Raw genomic sequence first — 19966 nt, forward strand, 5'->3', positions numbered from 1 at the left:
AGTTTGAGTCACTGGGCTGTGTAGCAGGGATCATCCTCTGTGTAGACAGCTGCTTTCTCTAAAGTCAGCGCCACGGATTTTTGCTGATGGCTCTGGGGATTAGCAAATCAGTGCCACTCAAGATTTATCCTTCCAGACTTGCTCCTGGTGGGGAGACCCTCAGGGAAAGCTTCCTTTTGGGCAAAGATTAAAGCACCTCTGTCCCTGGCATCTAAGAGTTTTATTCTTAAAATGAGAGAAAAAAGTTCAAAAAAGAAATAAAAATTTAAAAAAAGAGAAAGAAGAACAGTGGTTTCTGTCTTTTTTCTTTCTTGCTTCTCTTTAACTCCTTTCTTAGACTGGTTTTTAAAGGCAGGACTGTGTCCCGCGCCACTCCCCCCCCCTCCCCCCGCCCCCGCGTATTCTCTCGCTCTTTGCATTGACACCGCTGCTTTATTGTGATGTAAGCGGCTGGTGTGAAATGTGGATTTTGGAAATGTGTCACTGGAGGTGTCTCACCACAATAGAACGCAAGGGATTCAATAAGCAGAGCAGCAGACTGAGATTTTCAAGAGTCCCTCGTTTCATTTCCTCTTTGACAGCAGATTTTGTGTGATTTTTCTTCAAGTCACCACCTTTCAGATCCTCAGTTTTGCCACTTGCAAAGACTAACTGATTACAAATAAGGTGATGCAATCAAGCTAAAGTGCTAAAAAAAATTAATGATAACTTGAAATTTAGGCTGTTCCTTACATATTACATTTAGGTAAAGTATCTGTTTCTAACAAGAGGGAGGACATCTAGTTGGCACCACCCTTTGGCACTGCTCTCACTTTAAATGGAATCAAACTGTCTGGGTTTAGGGAATGCAACAATGGGAATTCTCTTCTCTTTCCCATTTTTATTCACCAGAGGGAAAGATGTATTTGGATTTGAATTAAGTACAGATTTCTAAGAGAGATAACAGACCATCGTATGGGAAAATTTAATACTGAGATAGTTGCAAAACAATGTGCTATTTTACTATATGGATGACAGAAGAAACACACTGGAAATGTATTTTTAATGAAACGTAGCTGAAGACTGCTTTCAGAGCATTTGGTATTCTCCGATATCAGCCTGGACGATGCAGGCCAAACTATATCAGCCTCAGGTCAGATTATCCAATGGATGCCAGTAAGCCCTGTGTAAATTATTATTTATCTATAAAAGGCAGCTACACCTTTGCTTCTTAAATATAGGATCTTTGCTTTCTTGCTTTCTTATTTTCTCTCCTTTACATAAAATCAAAGAATGGAAAAAGCCTTCCACTCTTACCCTCTTCTGTTTCACGTGCCAGAGCAATTAGTGGCTGTTAAGAAGCCATCGTATGTATAATGTGGTTAGTTAAGTGGTCTAATGCCCCAGTTATCCAGTTAGTCACAGGCAGTAAGGTGGGGATTTGGTTAGTGGAGTCAAACAGAGAAGCAGTAATCTCATTAGCCAGTTGCTTTCTGAGGCTGTTGGCTGAGATGGTGGCTGTGGAATTGAGTAGGGGAGTGGTTCTGCTAGGTGACGGTTAGCTTCAGGCCGACTGTAGGAATCTGCTGCTTCTAAAAGGTCTCCTTCAGAACTTTCCCCTGACAAAGAACACCCTTTGTCTGTAGATAGTCTCATTAACCCTTTGAACTGGCTGTGTCTTTTCCAGCATGTATGTAACAATGTCTGAGATAGCCAGATGGCTATGGACTAGATTCCCAATTAGTCCATTTGTTTGTATCTTTCAGGGCCAATCCACTTTATTTTTTCTCTAAGGTTTACAGCTAGAAGGGCCCTAAGTCTGAGTTTGGTGCAATGGATGGAGATGCCAAAAGACCTTTGCAGTTTGGCAAATGGCTGTTTCCTTAGGTCCACGGATAGAGAAGGAACTACTGCACTAAGGGGGTTTTGTTTTAAATACTGGAAGCCAGTGGCCATGCCACTGAGAGAGTGTTGCACTGGGTAGAGAGTGGAGAAGTACCTTGACCTTGCTCCGCTCCCCCACCTCCCCCGCCCCAGATAACCTGCTCTTCCTCTTCCGGTTTCCCCTTTTCTGGTGTCTCTGTCATAGAAAAGTGGCACAAAGGTGTTTGTTCTCTCCTCTTAGCCACCAAGACTTCCAGACTTGGGTCCCTGAGGGTTCTCCAGGGAGGGGGCAATCTGGGGCACGGAGGTGCTTCTGTTTGCTCCCTCTGTTAATCACTTTAGAACAATGCCCATTGTCTTTACCAGTAGGTTGGGATTGGTGCAAAGCTTCCTAAAACGGAAGGCAATTGGTTCCCTTTGGCTCATCTGCTCATCTGCTGCCACCTAGTGGTCACTTTTCCTTTGGCACCCTGTGTAAAGTGGAGGGGACATTATGGACAGTTCTGTACTGCCTTTTATCTCACTTTTCTTTCCCTCCCAGACTTAAATTGTCCCCTTTTCTTACTTCTTTCTCCATCACATATACAAAACACTTCCTTTTGTTTTACTCCTGGGTCAGAAAAAACTGGAAATGGATAGCTAGCGTAGGATATTTTGAGAAACTTGGAATCCACTGACAACATCCTTTTTTGCTCCCAGTTTCTTTCTTTGGTGATGTGAAATGATATCTTACTGCAGGGCTATAATATAGTTGTTACAGAAGTGAGGCAGGCTCCCACCAATCCAGGACTTCTCCAAATAGGCAACTTTGGAGATAAAATTTCTATAGCTGCTAAGTTGTCCATCTCTCAAAACTTCTCTTGTAGCGAGTCAGGCATTAGTCTCCTAATGACCCAGTGAGATGGAGTACACCCCTTCTAAAAATGATGAAGTTGTGGCATAAAAGGTCAAGTAACTTGCTCTAGAGAATATATGTAGTAAATGGGGAACTGGGATTTATTCCTAGGCTATCTGGTTCCAGAGTTCATGTTCTTTTTTTGTGTGTGGGGGAGGTAATTAGGTTTATTTATTTATTGTTTGTTTAACAGAGGTACTGGGGATTGAACTTAGGGCCTCATGCATGCTAAGCATGTGCTCTACCACTAAAGTTATATCCTCTCCCCTCAGAGTTTACGTTCTTAACTATTATATTTTGCTGCCTCTTCAAGGCACAGATAACCCATAGGTCATGAGTTAGGTATGGGCAACAGGAAAAGGAGACCCGGCTGAATAGACGCAAGCCCTTCTCAAAGCACTTCTTGGCCTACAGGACACAGTGGGGTTGTTAACTCAGGCCCCAAAAGGAACTCTCCAATGTGCTGACTCCAAGGATTTGCTTCTAGTCTTGTCTCATTTCATACAGAGTCAGCACACACACACACACACACAACCAAGTCAGCACACACACACACACACACACACACACACACACACAACCAAGTCAGCACACACACACACACACACACACACACACACACACACACACACACAAAACCAAGTAGGCAATGAAAGGAAGTCTGAGAAGCCAACCAGAGGCTGGGCAAGCCTGGGGTGTGGAGATGGTTCAGCCCCTAAAGACAACTGCACGTCCTCCTGTTTGTCTGGGCTTTTGTTTTATCTCGGGCTACCCACCTGACGCTTTGCGGGTGATGAGAATGCCCAGAGCCAGCATTCTGATACCATTACAATAAGAAACACAACACCATCGCACATGGCAAGCAGCCAAATCTGAGGTTTATTCCTGCTTTTCAAGCCAGGCAAAGCAACCAGCAACTTATTCCTCCAAAGGTTTCCTTCTCTCACCTTCTCTGTGACAAGCCTGTGGAGAAGGCAGAAGTAGATGTGTGGACATGTTTAGAGATGGGCTCAGCTCTGAGGAGGCAGGTTTAGTAACAGGTCTGCTGAACGTGCCTCTTCTCGCTTGTCTTATTGGTGGTTTACTGTTCCTGCATGTGTCGGAGGCTTCAGTCTCTTCCCTACAGAGAAGAGTCCGCGGTGTCGGTGGGCTGGCGGGGGAGGGAGTGGGAGCTCTGGATGAACAGTTTCTTCATAAAGGCAGGGTGGAATGAAGGATATATGTCCTAAAGAAGGAAAAATACATACATTTGCTTTTATGATTTGAAATATAGACAGCATAAAAGGGCAGAGAGTAAAAGGTGTCTCCCTCCTACCCTGTCTCACAGTCGTGCCGTTTCTCCATCCTTGGAGACAACCAGGAGACAGTCGTCTTTCACCTTCCAGTGGTAACTCATACATAGGGAAGCAATTGAAGACTCCCTTTTTAAACTAATGGAGCAAATCAGGCCTTCCTTTCTTCTCTGTTTCTCCCCTTACCAACATATCTGAGGATGTATTCCATATGTGCAGACAGTGTCCTTTCTTTCTTTCTTTCTTTCTTTCTTTCTTTCTTTCTTTCTTTCTTTCTTTCTTTCTTCCTTTCTTCCTTTCTTCCTTTCTTCCTTTCTTCCTTTCTTTTTTTTTACTGTTGCATGGTATTAAATTCTATGAACTACTCCAGTTACCTGATGAGGTCTCTATTGAACAGTTAGGTCACTTCCAAACAGTTAGGTTTGCTATTACAGACAACCTTGCTTGTGTATCATTGTGCAAGTGCAGCTGCAGGATAAACCTCTGGATGTGGAATTGTTGGGTCAGAGAGAATGAGGAGATAAACAGTCTGTCATTAAATAAAAGACTGAGTGAAGGAGGGTGAATTTATTTAGATTTGACAAGAGAATTCCAACTCCTCTGCCCTCGTGGCCTGGAAATGGAGCCCTCTTTGGGGAAGTCATAAAGTCAGAACTTGAGCGAAAGGCCTGAGCTGATGGTTCATGCGTGTACACGGGCATCGGAGAGGACGATCGCTCCTTCTGTATATTCCTAAATGAACCACTCAGCTGCTGCTGCACACTCGCGTGGGCCCTGGTCCGAAAGATTTTAAGGCCTGTTTGTATCACTGTCACACATGTCATCCTTCACCCCCAGCAACAAAGGCTGCTTCCTTTTAAGGCGGGGAGGTGGAGCTAGTGACATCGTGCTAGCCTTCGGTGCCCTCCATCACTAGCCTAATTCTAGTCCTGTTGTTACCCCACTCAAAGCAAACACTCCACCGTTTTAAAGTATGATGTGGTTCTTGCTTAGAAAACGCAAGCCATATTCTTTTTTTTAAAAAAAAATTTTAATGGAGGTCCTTGGAATTGAACCCAGGACCTTATGCATGCTAAGCACGCACCCTACCACTGAGCTGTACCCACCTCCCTGCAAGCCATATTCTTTATTACCTAAAATTTAATTTGATTATGTTCCCTAGGAATCCTCATACTGGTTTCCTGATCTTGGTCAATCACATTGCAACACATGGGCATCTGGGGGAAAGGGTGCCCTGGATTTGAGAGCTTTGGATAAAGAGTCCCGACCTATCCTTGTGGTAAAAATTCTGAGCTGTCCTCCAATATCCATTCTCTCTTTTTAATTTGTTAATGAACACCCCTGCCTGGACCTCCACTTTTAAGCTGGCCACAGGTTCTACCTAGAAGAAGGCTGTCTCTGCAGCTTGGTGTGTCTGTATGTCTAATTTCTGGCCAATGGGATGTAGGTAGAAGTGGTGTGTGCAACACCTGTGACGTGTCCTTAAAAGGAGAGGGTGTGCTCTTCTCCTTCCATTCTATCTTTCCTGCTGGGTAGGATACAGACGTGGTAGCTGGAACTGGAGCATCCATCTTGGGCCTTGAGGTAACCCTGGGAATGTTGACCACACACAGTGGGGCAAAAAGAGAAGGTCCCTAGGACCTGGATACCTTGGATTACTTACCTCCAGATTTTCACAGAAGAGAGAAATGAATTTCTATATTAATTAAATCGCTGTTGAGTTTTCTGTCACATGCAGTTGAAGCTAATCCTGACTGACACAGTTCCCCAATTTAGGACAAACAAATACAGTGGTGTTTGTTTTTCTTATCTTCTTTCAGTTGTGAATTACTAGCATCGCTTTTGGAAATGAAGAAAAACGATCTCACTGGGAACTCCCATGCTTCACAGAGAAACAAAGGCGTGGCCAACAAATTCGCTGGCAAAGTTGTCATACCTGGGCCTCATCTTTCTTCCACTTCAAAGGCGGTGGTGAGATAGTCCTTTGGAACAATCCCAACGAGGCTGTTCAGTTCTCCTACCCACCAGCCATACATGTTATACTCCTGAAAAATGAGAAGATGATGGTTTCAGCTGGAATTTAGTCATGCTTCTGTTAATCTTTGCTAATCTGTTAATGGTTGCGTAGGAGATCCTGTTTCTTTGTTGATCGTTAACACCCCAATGGGATTACTAAGTTAAAAAAAGAAGAGGAGAGCAAACTCTGCTTTTCTTTTGCCATCTTTCTGTCTACACTGTAAATTTAGCTCATTTGGGGCCCTTGCTGAACCTAAAAGACATTTCTGTTATCAAGCAGAGTGGAATAGCTTCTTCAGGGAAAGTTGGGCACACCCTAAAGTGCCAGACCACCGAAAATATTCAGGGAGTCAGGTCATAGTTCAAATCAATAGTATTTACCAGCATCTTCTATGTGCAAAGTGCTGTCTGAGTTCCCATGAGACAGATAATGATGAATCAGAACACTGCTTACTCCCTGGGAGTTTACAGCATAGAGTAATGGGCTCTGGAGTCAGACAGACTGGGATCTAGTCCCCACTTGGTCATTTAGTAGCCATGTGACCGGAGGGTCTCCTAGCTTTAACTTCCTCTTTTGCCAGAGTAGGGATACTATCACCCCTCCCCTGTGTCGTGGGGATGTAAGTGATGCACAGACGTGAAAACAATTCAAAGCGTCTGATACGTAGGAGGTGCTCTGAACATCAGGTTCCTCCCCTGGAAGGGGTACGTCAATAACGGCGGGACAGAAGAGCCACAGAGAGGAGCAAACAGGAAAGGGAAATGAGAGGGTTTAAAAGAAGGGCAGTCACAGGGCTGAGACCAGAGCTCCCCGAATACAGAAGAGCTTCTCAAAAGCAGAGCAGATACTGGCATTATGGGATTATTCCTGAAAGCACCAGAACATGTTTTCCTTCTTTGAAGGAAGTGACATTTAGGAATACATGGGAAATATATGTATCCCAGTTCAACTGGATTTGGGTCCCATGGAGCTAACTGTCTGCCTTTTGCACACCTGGCTGCTGAGTTCTAGGGAAAAAAGGAAGAATACCAGGTTGGTGACACAATCAAATTACGAGTCAACTGGTTATTTGTTTCTTTTTGATAATGTATCTCCCCTCCTCCTCTCCCCTTCCTCTTAGCCGCTGACCTCTTTTCCACCTTCAAAGAGGAAACAGCAGCCATCAGATCTGTCAAACTTCAGCCCCCAAAACAGGAACTTACCACCCTTCTTTCCAATAAACTGGAGGAGGTGTCCCTCCCCTGGGCTAAGACTGTCCCTCACAACATGCACCTGTAACCCTTCACTTTCCTTCTTTCTTAGAGACGACGATCTGAGAAGTCTGACCTCTGCCTCTAATGTAAATGGCTCCTTCCATCAGCACTGAAATGTGTTCAAGTTTCCTTCATCTTTGAAAACAATTATTAGATAGTCCCCACCACATGTCGATTTCCCATTTTGACTAGTCTATGCTGACTGTCAATTCACAGTCCAATTTATGGAAAGAATTTATTTCACTTACTGCCCCAACTTCTTGCTTTCTAGTCACTCTTCAAGCCACTCGAACTGGGCTTCTGCTTCCATCACTCCACTTACGCTTCCTCTCCATGGTCTCCTACAACCTCCTTACTGCTCAGATTCTATGGGTACTTTTCAGTCCTTACCTTACTTGATCCCCCAGCAGTGCTGGTACTATGTTCCCTTCCTGAGGCATTTTCTGCTCTTAGTTTCTATAATTATACTCTCCTGGTTTCCCTCCTCCCTCTGGTTGCTTCTTTTCATTCTCCTCATCTTCCTCTATCCCTCCTTTTAATGTGGTTTTCCAGGGTTCTGTCCTGGCCTTCTTCTGACCTGATGTGCTTTCTTTGAGCAATCTTATACATCTCTGTGGTTTGGCCACCATGTCTGTGGGAAGGACTCACACCATCGCTGCAGCCCAGATCTCAGAGTTGGATCCCAATACCCAAGTGCATGTCCATCAAGCTGCTCAAACTCAGTATGTCCTAAATTTAACCATCATCTTGCCTCTCTCTCCATTCCCGAACTATCTTTACCTCCTGTGTTCTCCATCTCAGTGAGTGGTACCACTATGCACTCAGTTACTCAAGCCAGAAATCCAAGAGTCATTCCTGATTCCACCCTCCTCTTCCAATCAGACCTTGAGTTCTGTCAATTCTCTTTCCAGAATATTACTGGAAGCCACCGACTTCTCTCCATTCCCATTGCCAACACCCTAGAGTCACATCACTGTCATATCTCGTGAGGGCTACAGAAACAACCTCCAAGTTGCTTCCTGTATCTCCATTCTTGTTCCCCTCCAATCTATTCTGCATTCTGCAGCGAAAATCTAAAAGGCACACTGATAATCTCACTGCTCTGTTTGAAGCCTTTATGTGAGTTCCTACTGCCTATTGTCAACTTCTTACAAAGATGGACAAGGCTCTGCATGATCTAGTCCCTCTTACTGCCCAGCATTGTCATTTGTCCCCTAAATCTGGTGACCCTTAGTAAGACAGTACTTGTCTCCACTACTCTCTCTCACCTTGGAGCCTTTCCTCTGCCTGTTTAGCCTCTACGTCCCTCCTCCCTTTTTGTGGGGCTCACTCCTAAGCAGATTTCAATTCCTGAGTCTCTCTAGACTCTCCAGAAGCCTCTCCTCACCACTCTCTGACTGTGTGCGGGCCCAGCTCTGTGGTCCACGGTGCTGTGCCCTGTGCTTCCCCGGAAATGAATTCATCACACTGCCTTGTATCTGCCTGCCTCTGCCTCAGTGCCAGTCACTAGGTGGAAAGTTCTGTGAGAGCTGGGGCCTTGTTGGTTTTATCTGCGCTTGTGTTCCCAGGACTCAACATGGTGCCTGGCACAGAATAGGGCCCCTCAAAAACCTTGTTAAATGAGGTTATGAAGAAATGAAGGGAGCAGTGGGGATTTATACTCTCAGTTGAGCAGATTTAGTTACAACCAACTCCAAGATAGTCCCTGGTGACTGAACTGGTCGTGGCAGGAAGAGAGCAACTGCCTTTGGAGACAGTTTCCCCAAATGGCTCCCTAAGTATCATGAAGAGAGCCTCAGACGCCGTAAGAAGTGAGACGACTGAGTTGATCCTAAAAGGAACAGGGAATCACCTTTTAAAACTCAGTCTTAAATAAATGAACGCGCCCCCCTCCTCACCCCCACTGTCCTCACCACAGCTTCTCACTGCCTCCCCCTCTCCCCGGGAGGCCAGCTTCCCCTACGGTCCGCACCGCCTAGTGGCAGATTACCCAGAATTCCTCAGCCTGTGCCTGTCGGGACATTTCAAAGCTGCTCCTGGTCCAAGTCACATTACTGTCCATTTCCCAGCACTGATGTTAGGGCAGTTTCTGCCTGAAGTTTTCTTGCAGTGTTGCCCTGCATTAGTAGGTCGCTGCAACGGCCGTGTCTACAGAGCCTCGCTGTGCTGGGGAAACGCATACTCTGCCTTCCTCTCTCACTCTGGCTCTTAAAAACTCTAGTTTTAGCTCTTCTGCCATTTCGCTGGCAGAGGGTGGGCACAATGTTGTCTGACAGTCTTTAGCTCGAAGTCAGCTTGCCTCAACGTGTGTGAAGTGTGGTCTTCCACCTGCCAGATGCTGTCATCTTCATCACCTGAGGGGCTCAGACAGGGTGTTCTCTCCCTAGGGACCGCTCAAGACTTCCTGCTCCGACTCACACTTGGCAGCATCCCCCTTTAGCTGTAACGCCAGGAGCAGGGACCGAGCCTGGGGAAGGTGCTCTGCCAACTCGAAGACGGTGCAAATAAGAAGCAGATGAGGCACAGCAGGACACCTGCAAAGGCCGGGCTCCCAGTCAGCGCGCTCTTGCTGGAGGGGAACACTGACCCTGCCGGTTGCAGATGCAGTCGGCTCACCGCAGCGGTGAGAACCGGAATGAGGGAAATCAACTCTCTGCCCTTCAAAACAAAAGAGCAGGAGTAAGGAAGATGGTACAGTCTCGGAGACCACAGGATGTATCCTGCTGGGGTAGCCCAAGAGCTTAATCAAAGCACCTACAGGTCTAGGCATCTGACTGTCTTTCCAGATTTCATCCCTTGGCTGGATGCTCAAAAAAGGCTGCAGGGCTGAGATGTTAAAAGCATGAATGGAAAATTTCTAGCCTTCTCTTTCCCTCTCACCCCCCATGCATTGCTCCAGCCCAGTCTGAACACCACGAGGTATTTTAAAATAATTTCTACTTTGATGAATTGCTGGGGAGTCCACAATTGCTCATAATCAAAGGGAGAAAAATGCAAATGAGATCCGGCCGAGAACTATCACCACCAAACGTTTATTTCACTGCACAGTGCCAAAAAGAATTAAAACAACATTAAACTCACAGCAATCATGTTTAAGCCCTCGTTTCCAAGTGCCAAATTGCACCACTCTGGATCATACAGATGTTCGTTAATTATGCTAATTTTTATTAAACTATTAAAATGGAGAGAGTACTGGCTCAGCCAGGCAGACCCCAGCTCTGAATGAACTCTGCTCTTGTCTAGAGGTGCTAATTTACTGCATTTTTATTAAGTTGCTGATTCTTGGATTTTAGTTTTGGGATGGCAGAGAACTGAATTCCTGGGATCAACATTTTCAGTAAAGTTTGACTTCTTTTTGCCCAAATGTTTGGAAGGATCCACAGGAAAAATGCCTGAGACGCTCCCAGGAGACCTGAAACCCTGAAAGTGCGGGAGTGTTTCTACCTTTTGGGTGGGGATGCACACCTGTAAGTGAAATTTGTTAGGGAATCAGAATTATACAGGCTCCCCATTTCTCTATAAGATGGTAATTATACAAAATTGTTAATTGAAGATGCTTTAATAACTGTAATAAAAAGTTATTTAAAAAAACCCCAAACCCTTTACATAAGTGCTTGCTTCTTGCCACAAAGTCTTGTAAGAAGTCTTTCACTCAAAAATAGTACAATGTGTGATTTGTCCTCATTATAAATATTTCTAGGCTTGATTAAACATCGCTTTTCTCAACACCAAACCTGCCCTTCCTCCTTGAACCCTCAAACGGAGTCTTAAAAACGAAGGTTGGTTATTTGGACTCCGTTATCTGGTTGGAGATGCTGTTGGCCTGGATGAGCAGAGTATTGAGGGAACCTGAAACAGACACAGCACTCACCATCAGCAACAATCAAAAGTGTTTATGGGGGATTGAACACGGCCATAAAAGGATTTATGCTGCTAATCTCCATCAGCAAGGAAAAAAAAAAAACCCAACAAAAAACCCCATACCAAACCTGCCATAAAAAGAACAGCAAATTCTATAAACAAAAAGCAGTATGGCCACCAAGCACGGGCACGTTGCACAGCGTGACGCTGCCTCCAGTGGCTTCCTATTGCTGTTTATGGTTTCAAGACTATCATGGACCTCCTCAGTGCTCCTCCTGTCACAGGGCCCTGAGTCCCTGTGTGGTGCTGCAAATACCCTGTCAGTAGGTGTCAGGGGATATCAGGGGGAAAGCCAGCAGGCGCCTATCATAAGCCTTAAAAGAGATTAAATACCCCTACTCCATGATTGCTACATTTTAATTTCTCTCCTCCCTGCTGGTTCCTATTTGTATAAGCTCTTCCATGGCTCCCCTGGAGTAGCACAGACATGACCTGGAATGACCATCCCGTCTTGGGATGAGAATTCAATTTCTAGGCTCAGTGAATCCTAGGCTGTTCCAACAAAAGGAAATCACCATCCTCTAGGGCACAGAATCTTAAACTGGAGACTCTGAACCCCTGGCCCGTCTGTGGATGGACATGAAGGGATCTTTGAACTCTTTGAAACTGGTGTAAATTTGTGCACATGGGTACATGTGTCTGTCCTTGGGGTGAGGCTCAGACCTTTCATCAGATTCTCAAAGGGTTTATGAACCCCCTACAGTTTACCAACCAGCACTTTAGGGGGAAAATACAATGATCTTTATGGCCTGGATCTGCACTTTGGCCAAGTGTGGCCATCTCCACCCCAACCCCCGGCCCCTTTTACATATAGTGAAAGCAAACCAAGAATCCTGCCATGCTGGGTCTCCTAGGCTTCGGCCCCCAGCTGCCGAGTCTCTTCCTTCCTCCAGGGCTGACCAGACTTGCTTATCCCTTCTAAGGACCCATCTCTTTAAACTGTTACTCAAAAGTTGTGTTGTTTCCTCAGAGCTTCCAATCAAATCTACGTGATGGCTTTTGGAGCAAGCTGCTTGACACCTCATTGTCAGTTCCCCTGAGAATGTTCCTGATGGAAACGTTCTCTTTTCACTTTGAACTGGGCTCCAATAAGCCTCCGTGGAACAAGATTCCCAGAAAATGTCTCATACTTTTGTTCTTTTAACTATCAAACTTCACTATATCAATGCCTGTAAACAAGAGAATTCCCCTTCAAGAGAGCAATCAATCAGCCCCTAACATGAAAGATCAATAAATGCTTGATATATGTATGGGAAAGGCCAATCAATCACAGAATTATTGGTTTATGATTGCTTATTTCTCTTATTAGTGCTTGTGCATCATACATTATCATTAGTAAAGATGGAAAATTTGAATTCCTAAGCAGAGTAGATGGTAATATTCCAAGGCCAGCCAAAAACAATATATTTTTACTCTGGATTGACCTACAATTTCTCTACTAAAATCCAGCTTTGGAAATGTAATGCTTTCTCAGGCTATCAAAAGTTATTGAGTAAACTGAGGGCTCTAACTCAGCCCACTTCCAACTGCTGAGAAAAACAAGGCTGGGAACAGGAATTGGTCACCACAAACAGGTGCCCGTTTTTCAGGACAAATGGTTTTATGAAGAGATTTTGCTGAAGGAGAAAGGAAGTGGTCAGTTGGGCGGACAGTGGATTAGTGCTGTTGGAACCCGTGAAAGGATCAGAGCACAATGCTTGGCGGCCTCTCCAGGTTGTTTCACATCGTGTTTTAAGTTCTTGGCAGTCATTTTCTTTTTTTCCATTATTTGGAGTTTTGGTCTATAAATTATAATAAAAATGAACCATTAAATTGGCCTCAATTGAACCAGTTTTATTAATTGTTAACATTTCAGGGAACTTGCTAACTTGGAGGCTGATGAGCCTGGATCTGGGGGAGCGGGGCAGGGAGGCATGTGAATCTAAGAAAAGGACATGGAAGGGCTGGGGGTCAACAACAGCGGTTGGGGGGGGGGTGGCACATGGCAATAACTTCACAAAGCTCACCCCTGGCTAGAGCTGAGAGTTCTGAGGAGAGGAGAAACGTGTCAGCTAGATGGAGGGTGTGAGAGCCCTTGAGTGCAAGGCACTGTTCAGCCTCAAGTCTGAACTGATGCAACCTGCACTGGGTGTGAGTGGATAATGACCAAGTCAAGGCCAGGGAGGGGTACGGGACCTGTGCACAAACTGGACATCGTTGGTGACGGAAGTGTGAGCCAAAAAAAAGGTGAAATGGGGCTGTGCGGAGAAGAGAAACGAGAAAGAAACACACAACCTGAACTTTGCCTAAAGAAGAGACAGAGGATAAAGGGAGGGTAAACACTTTGCAGACAGGAGAAAGCAAGGTGCCAATGCAGAATTCAGGAACAATAGAGACAGCACCATTCCGGAGCTGATAGAATTGTGATACCATGTGAGACCGGCGTATTAATATGTATTCCATAAACTGAGCAGCTCGCAGCTCTGCACCGCTCTGTTTTGCTCTGACCGCAGTACCAGCCTCAGGCACCACAACACAATTTGGAAACAATGTGACGGAAATGTTTAATCTGCTCGGCCCATCTGTGCTGCGTATTTCTCCAGATCTCCCTGAGAGAGGCGCCTTGAATCTCCACATTGCCTTTAATATTCTCCTAAATCACCTCCCCACTGCACTTCAAGGGCCATTGCTACAATATCACAGGTTCATCTAAAGTGCAACGGGGGGGGGGGTTTGGGGGGCGGCACAGGCCAGGGTATTTTTTATTTTAAAATAATTTCCAGAGATCATCTTTTTTGTTTCCTTTAAAAAAAGAAGAAAAGTTATTCTACTGTTGCCGTAAGGTTATTGAGGTTGTTTGGTGCAAAACAGGGTAGGATAGAGTGGAATCATTCTCCAAAGAATTATTTTTATTAATCTCAATCCTCTCAATTGGACATGGGAGAGGGTGAGCAGATGCTCGTTTTCTCTTATCTTTTTTCCTCTTATCCCTGCACCTTGTTGGGTGATGTGTTCATTTGGGGCTGGTGTCTCTGTGCTTTACGTTCTCTGCATCAGGTATCAGTTTGACCCTACCCTGCTCCAAACAAAGCCATCTTGTTCAGGACAGGTATACATTTAGTCCCTGGTCACCACGCCCTCATCAGAAAGGGACACTGTCTATATCATTAATTTTAGCTTAAAATCTTAGATTTTGTCTCTTTAAGTACAGATGTTGAGCATCAGACTTCTGCTGCCTTTCCCCTACTTGATTTTGCCAGATTCAGTGATTTGGGGCTACGATGTAGGAAGCTGGGGTAGGTTTCAGAGAAAGAGGGGATAACAAGTCACTATGCTCCAGACCTAAGAGAAATGGAGGAGAGTTGCGTATCACCAAGAAAATTAGGATTCCTTTTGCTATGTGAATTAAAGAAATGAATAATTTAATCCGCAAGATTGTTCCGGCGAGGGAAAGGCAACGTCCCAGTTGCGGAGCCTACAGCTTGTCGGTGTGTTACATCATCTGCACACATAGGCGTTTCCATGACAACCGCTTATAGCTTCATTTCCTGGATCCCTCTAGGGGGTGTCACAGCCAGATCCACCTGCTTTTCACCCTACCCTCGGTGGGGTCATGGTAAGGTCGCCAGAATAAATGAACGCGGGTACTAATGATCTGTTTACTGCTGTTTATGCTCTGTGTGTGTCAGGGGCACGCACATTTAGAGAGCTCATTATGGTTGCAATTAGAATGCACCATCGCTAGATATTTAACTCCTTTTTCTTTTAAATTAGCATTTTAATAACATTCTTTGAGCAGAGAAACAAAATGACCATTTTTCACGGACAAACTTCTAGCTGTAGGTGCAACTTTAATGGCAAAGTTGTGAAGGGGAAAGAAGGGAGAAAAAAAAGCCCATTTTTACTACTTTCACCCTCCTCCTTACCAAAAGGATATTTTTATTTGCTTTCTAACACACTCAATTTCCTAAATTTGTTTTGAATCCAATTATTTTGGGTGGTTTAAAGTACCGCACTCTTGTTGGACGGAAATTAGCAGCGATTGAAATTAACTTTCTATGTGACCTGTGAAAGGGGCTAAAATAATTACAAGTGTGTATAAGAATCCCTTCTCCAAAAGACGCTTGCTGTGGTCCACAGGAACCGGCTGTGGTCTGATGCTACCATTATCAAATATCTTTATACAGTCATTGCAAGAGCTGTTTTCTTTAAAAAGGTGATTGCAGTTATTGTTTTTGTTTTATAATTCTTAGGATAAATGATGACAAAACTTGTTATTATAAACAGGATAAATAAGAAGTATAAAGAATGAAAATAGTAACATGGCATCATTTGCCATTTAAAAATAGCGAGATCTTGGAGCTTCAAAAAGCAAGACAGAGCCGGAAAGATACAATGTAGAGACCCACTGGGTCAGAACGTTCCAATAGGCATTGCTTTTTAGGAATCAGTGAACACCTTTGCTAGGTGTTTACAGATACTCTGTGGAAAGTACAGTGAAAAATAACAATTTGAATGTTTCGATTATCTTTCCCAGTCTGTTCCATTTTCATTATTTATTTCCTATAAATCGGGACCTTGCTGAACATAATTCTGCAGACAAGGAGGTGGATGGGACAGCCAATGTGAACGAGGAGATAGATGGTGGGTGCGTGTAAGATAGATGCTATGCGTTTATGAAAAGGAGCAGTATGTCTGTATGTGAACATCCACAAAGTAGAGCAAGCAAGCGTGTAAACTATAACGGGTATTTATAGGTGGAAAGAAAAGTGCAAGGAAAATTGTATACGAACAAACACACGGAGACTGAAAAGGGTTTGCTTTTCCCCTACCCTCTTGAAATCCACGTCCAAGTTCCGCTAAGATGTCCCGTGCTTGCTGTGGCTCCTGTGAAACCTCACAAGCCTTTCCATGACAACAGATTGGGGATTTCACTGCCAGAAGACGCGGGAGGTCAATAGTTGAAAAGCAAGAGTTAGAGAGATCTTTACCGACATCAAAAACAATCCCACTGAAAAACCCCTGAAAGACGAAAGGAGGAAAAAAATTTAAAGACATAGCAGTAAAGAAAAAGAGTCTTTATAAAAATACAGGTTTAAAATGTTTATGCTTTTGTATCAGCCTAGTTGCACCTTAGACTCTGCCATTTCATAAATAAAATACAGATGACATAGACTATAATTTGGTGATAGCTACCCCAGGACATATCTAGATGCACTTCTGTTATTTTAATTAAATACTGCATTATGGTTTGTGACAACTACACAGCTACAGCGTAAATGAATTCGGAATTAAAGTGTTACTTAGGCATCCAGTAATTTTTGTTTCATTCCTCAGTTTTACAAAGCAAATAGCTATAAAATCAAGATGTTTGTTCATTTACAGATGGAGCCGGATTGTTGTCGCTGTTTTTTTTCTCCTTAATCCTCATGCACAAAAAGAAGACAGAGCTCAGAGTCTGGCTCCCAACACTCTTAGCTTATGAGCCACATCACAAAGGAAAACACATCCTCCTGACTATAATGTGAAATGCTGAATATTAATCGCTGGTATTACGCTTATCTTTCTAGCCGGGTCCTGTCTTTTAACAATTACGCTGATGGGCTGCAGTCTTGCACTGCCAGGGGATTTTTCTCCTTTGTTTTACAGTTAGAAACACGTTTTACTTTCTTTTATTTTACTAAAAAAATCTCAAAGTTCATAGTCCTCCTTGGACGTTTTCAGTTCTGGAACTCTTGCCAAATACAGAATATTAGAGGGAACAGAGAAACCGCCGAAGCTTTTTGCTGAAAAGATGATGCACATTTCTGCATCTAAAAGAAAAAATATTTTTCATTCTAGCAATATTAATGTTTCCTTAATGAAACTGGAGAGGGCATTACAGTCTGATATAATCAATTGGTCCGTTTAAATGTCACTTCACTAGCAAATCATGAGAAAGGTTCAGAATATTCTCATCTAACAGGCACAGATTTTTCACTCAAAATTTATACGGTAGAGTAAAAGGATTTTTATTCAAACCTGAGGATTTAATTGTATCTTCAATGTGTCATATTGTCAAGATGCAAGTTTTTAAATAGCAAGTTTTCTGAAACCATTGTGTATTATTTCTAGTTTGAGAATCAATACAATCTTTTTATTAGCCTTAAATACCACACGTTTGGCAATGTCTATTAATTCCAGCTTTTTTTGTGTTCTAAACAATTACCCCAAGCCCCCCATAACTAACCCTATAAACTGCATAGAAGTTACTGCCCGGTATATTTGCAACGAGGTTATAATTTACTTCAACATTTTGCTAGTTTGGTTGGAGAGCCGGATCCATATACTACCAAGAAACGCTGGCAGACAGAGGTTGGGAAGGCTGAGTTCCTTTTGAGAAAATAATTACACGGAAACAAAGCTTTTGTGACTCCTTTTAAATAGAGCATCTCACCGAAATGTCATCCAGCCTCTTTGGCAGATTAGTGAGGAGTTTATTACTAAATCTCTGTCTAATAAACGTGCAGTTGACTCTGGAGGAGCTGCTTGTTATAATACTGGCAGTGGGAAATGGAGGGAATGTCACAGTTAAAGACACAAATTTTCCCCATAATATATTCGAATGGAAACCTCTGAATCCAATACTACATGGGCATATCTAATAAATTCACAATATTTCAGTCTCAACAGCCTTCACCGGTTAGTTTTAAAGATTTATGTGGTAAAAAATTACTCAGTGATGAATATGGTTTATTCTGTGCAGTATTGGAGGTATAAGGAATTAAACTACCGTCTTTAACAGTGAATTTATTATTACCTCTGTCAAAAGACGAAGACTTTAACAGCATTTGTTATAAATTCACAGCAAAATAAATGGCTGGAATTTTTTACACTGGAGTTTGCAAAGCACCGGGCGATTCTGAGTATTAAGCTAACCCTGCTATGGCTTATGTGGTTCTAGGTAAACATTTCTGTCTGGGTCTTATGGTTAATTATCTGATCTGGGACTTTCCACCTGACTGAGGTATGTGTGTGTGTGTGTGTGCGTGTGCGTGTACAAAGTGAAGGGTCCTATCCAGAACAACAGTTCAGAAGTAAGATTAAAGTGGAAAATGCCAGCTTTATTCTTTTTTTTTTCAATGGGTTTTTATAATAGATGGCCAGGGTTTAGAGGATAGGGTTGATATGCAGTTGGGCCTCTTGTTAGCAGGTTCAAATGCACGCATATGCACACACACACGCACAAACACCCCTCTCCCTTTTGTCCTCTCTTGGAATGGGTGTCCCTTCATTTATAAAAATTACCTGGAAGGAATGAGGCTGCCAGGGTTTGTTCTAGACGATTGGTTCCTGTCTGGGGGAAAGGAATGGCCTCTACTGAATTTGACCGGTGTATGACCGTTGCCTTCCAGCTGACCCCAAATCCCATTCCCATCCTCCTAACTCTGTGGCCTCCCACAGGGGTTATTAATGAGAGAAAACACCACCACCATCATCATCTTCGTCATCACGGCACAGTGTTGACCTGCTTGTTAACATGAAATGGGGTGATGGGGACAGATTCTGCTTCTCTTTTGTATCATCATAAATAAGAAAAGATATTTTCCGACGGTGCCCCCCTCACCGCCCCCTTTGGTTAGGTCAGAGGTGAATGATAGCTCTTTGGCAGGCATTGATCAGTTTCATCACAATGTTTGGGCAGCCTGTGCCCCAGGCCTGTATTCTCCCCACTTCCTACCCCCGAATCACCTCCCAAATTACCCTGCCCATCCCCCACTCAGCCGAGTAGAGGGTAATGGTGCCTGAGGAAGTCCTAAATGGACACTAGATGTCACCAAACACCTCCTTTCCCTCAGAGCCCTGAAATTTAAAAAAAAAAAAAAATCCTTCATTTAAAGCAATTGAAGGAATTAACTTATCTGTTTTTATGAGGGTTGTTGTCACATTCAACTAAGCACACTTAAAAGAGGAAGTACTGCTGCATCCAGATAATTTTTACAACATACAAATCTTTTTTGGAGAGGATGGGGTCAAGGGAGGGGAAAAGGCTACATTCTTTAAGTAGTCCTTTGAGGGACTAGGTGAACACTGGGCTTTAAAAAGCTCATTATAGCAGACATGGTGTTATGTTAACATAGTGCAGGTGTGCCGGGACAGGCCTGTCGCATTCAGATAAGTAGGAGCTGGCTTTGGAACCAGGGTTCAGCCTGAATTTAAGTAGCTCCAACCCAGTGCCGGAAGTTAATGTCACCCAGGAATGATGAAGTCAGTCCATCCTCATCCACATAGGGCCCCTGGCTATCTGACAGCATCATGTGTTCAATGTGAAACTTGACTTTGCCTGTTAGGCTCTCTGTTTCCATATCAACTGCACCAGCAGAAAAGACAACCAAAGCACGGTGTGCTGTGTTTGGGTGGTGAGAATGTCTCCCCACCCCAGCTAAGCCACCAGATAAGTATAAGCCTTCTGTGGTGCCCAGCTTGCGGCTCCAAGGCTGACTTCCGCGGGAGTAAGTAGCTAGACAAAACTTGGAGGAGCCCAAGGCAAACTCACGAGGCGCACAACAGAAGCCCAAGAGATGGAGCCTACTGACTTGGTTTACCCTAAGTGGAATACCTCATTCAGGGACCTTTTCTCCTTTCCAGTCAACTGAGAAAGAGTTTCTCTTCTCTTTCTTTAATTCGCCCTTATCTCCTGGACAGCTCATGTTACCACTATAAATTACTTCTGGGACAGGAGGCTTAATTTTTAAATGGGCGTTTA

At 43.8% G+C, this 19966-nt stretch overlaps 1 protein-coding gene and 2 long non-coding RNA genes across 3 annotated transcripts in view; 2 read left to right on the forward strand and 1 right to left on the reverse strand.

The window, feature by feature from the left end:
* Positions 1-522: 522 nt before the first annotated feature.
* On the forward strand, positions 523-6129 carry LOC140686112 (uncharacterized). The gene is made up of 2 exons (XR_012059627.1): positions 523-666; positions 5871-6129. It is a non-coding gene; the product is annotated as an uncharacterized lncRNA (long non-coding RNA).
* The window catches only part of SKAP1 (src kinase associated phosphoprotein 1), a 257324-nt gene continuing 240976 nt past the window's right edge, over positions 3619-19966 (reverse strand). The window contains exons 12-13 of the mRNA XM_031686090.2: positions 5987-6095; positions 3619-3983 (exon numbers count right to left, since the gene is read on the reverse strand). Of these exons, the coding sequence (XP_031541950.1) occupies positions 5994-6095 (102 nt within the window). The 3' untranslated portion in view covers positions 3619-3983; positions 5987-5993. The remainder of the gene's footprint in view (positions 3984-5986; positions 6096-19966) is intronic.
* On the forward strand, positions 14785-16781 carry LOC140686113 (uncharacterized). The gene is made up of 2 exons (XR_012059628.1): positions 14785-14836; positions 16606-16781. It is a non-coding gene; the product is annotated as an uncharacterized lncRNA (long non-coding RNA).

The sequence above is a fragment of the Vicugna pacos genome, chromosome 16, assembly GCF_048564905.1.
Source record: "Vicugna pacos chromosome 16, VicPac4, whole genome shotgun sequence".
In the NCBI taxonomy this organism is placed as follows: Eukaryota; Metazoa; Chordata; class Mammalia; order Artiodactyla; family Camelidae; genus Vicugna; species Vicugna pacos.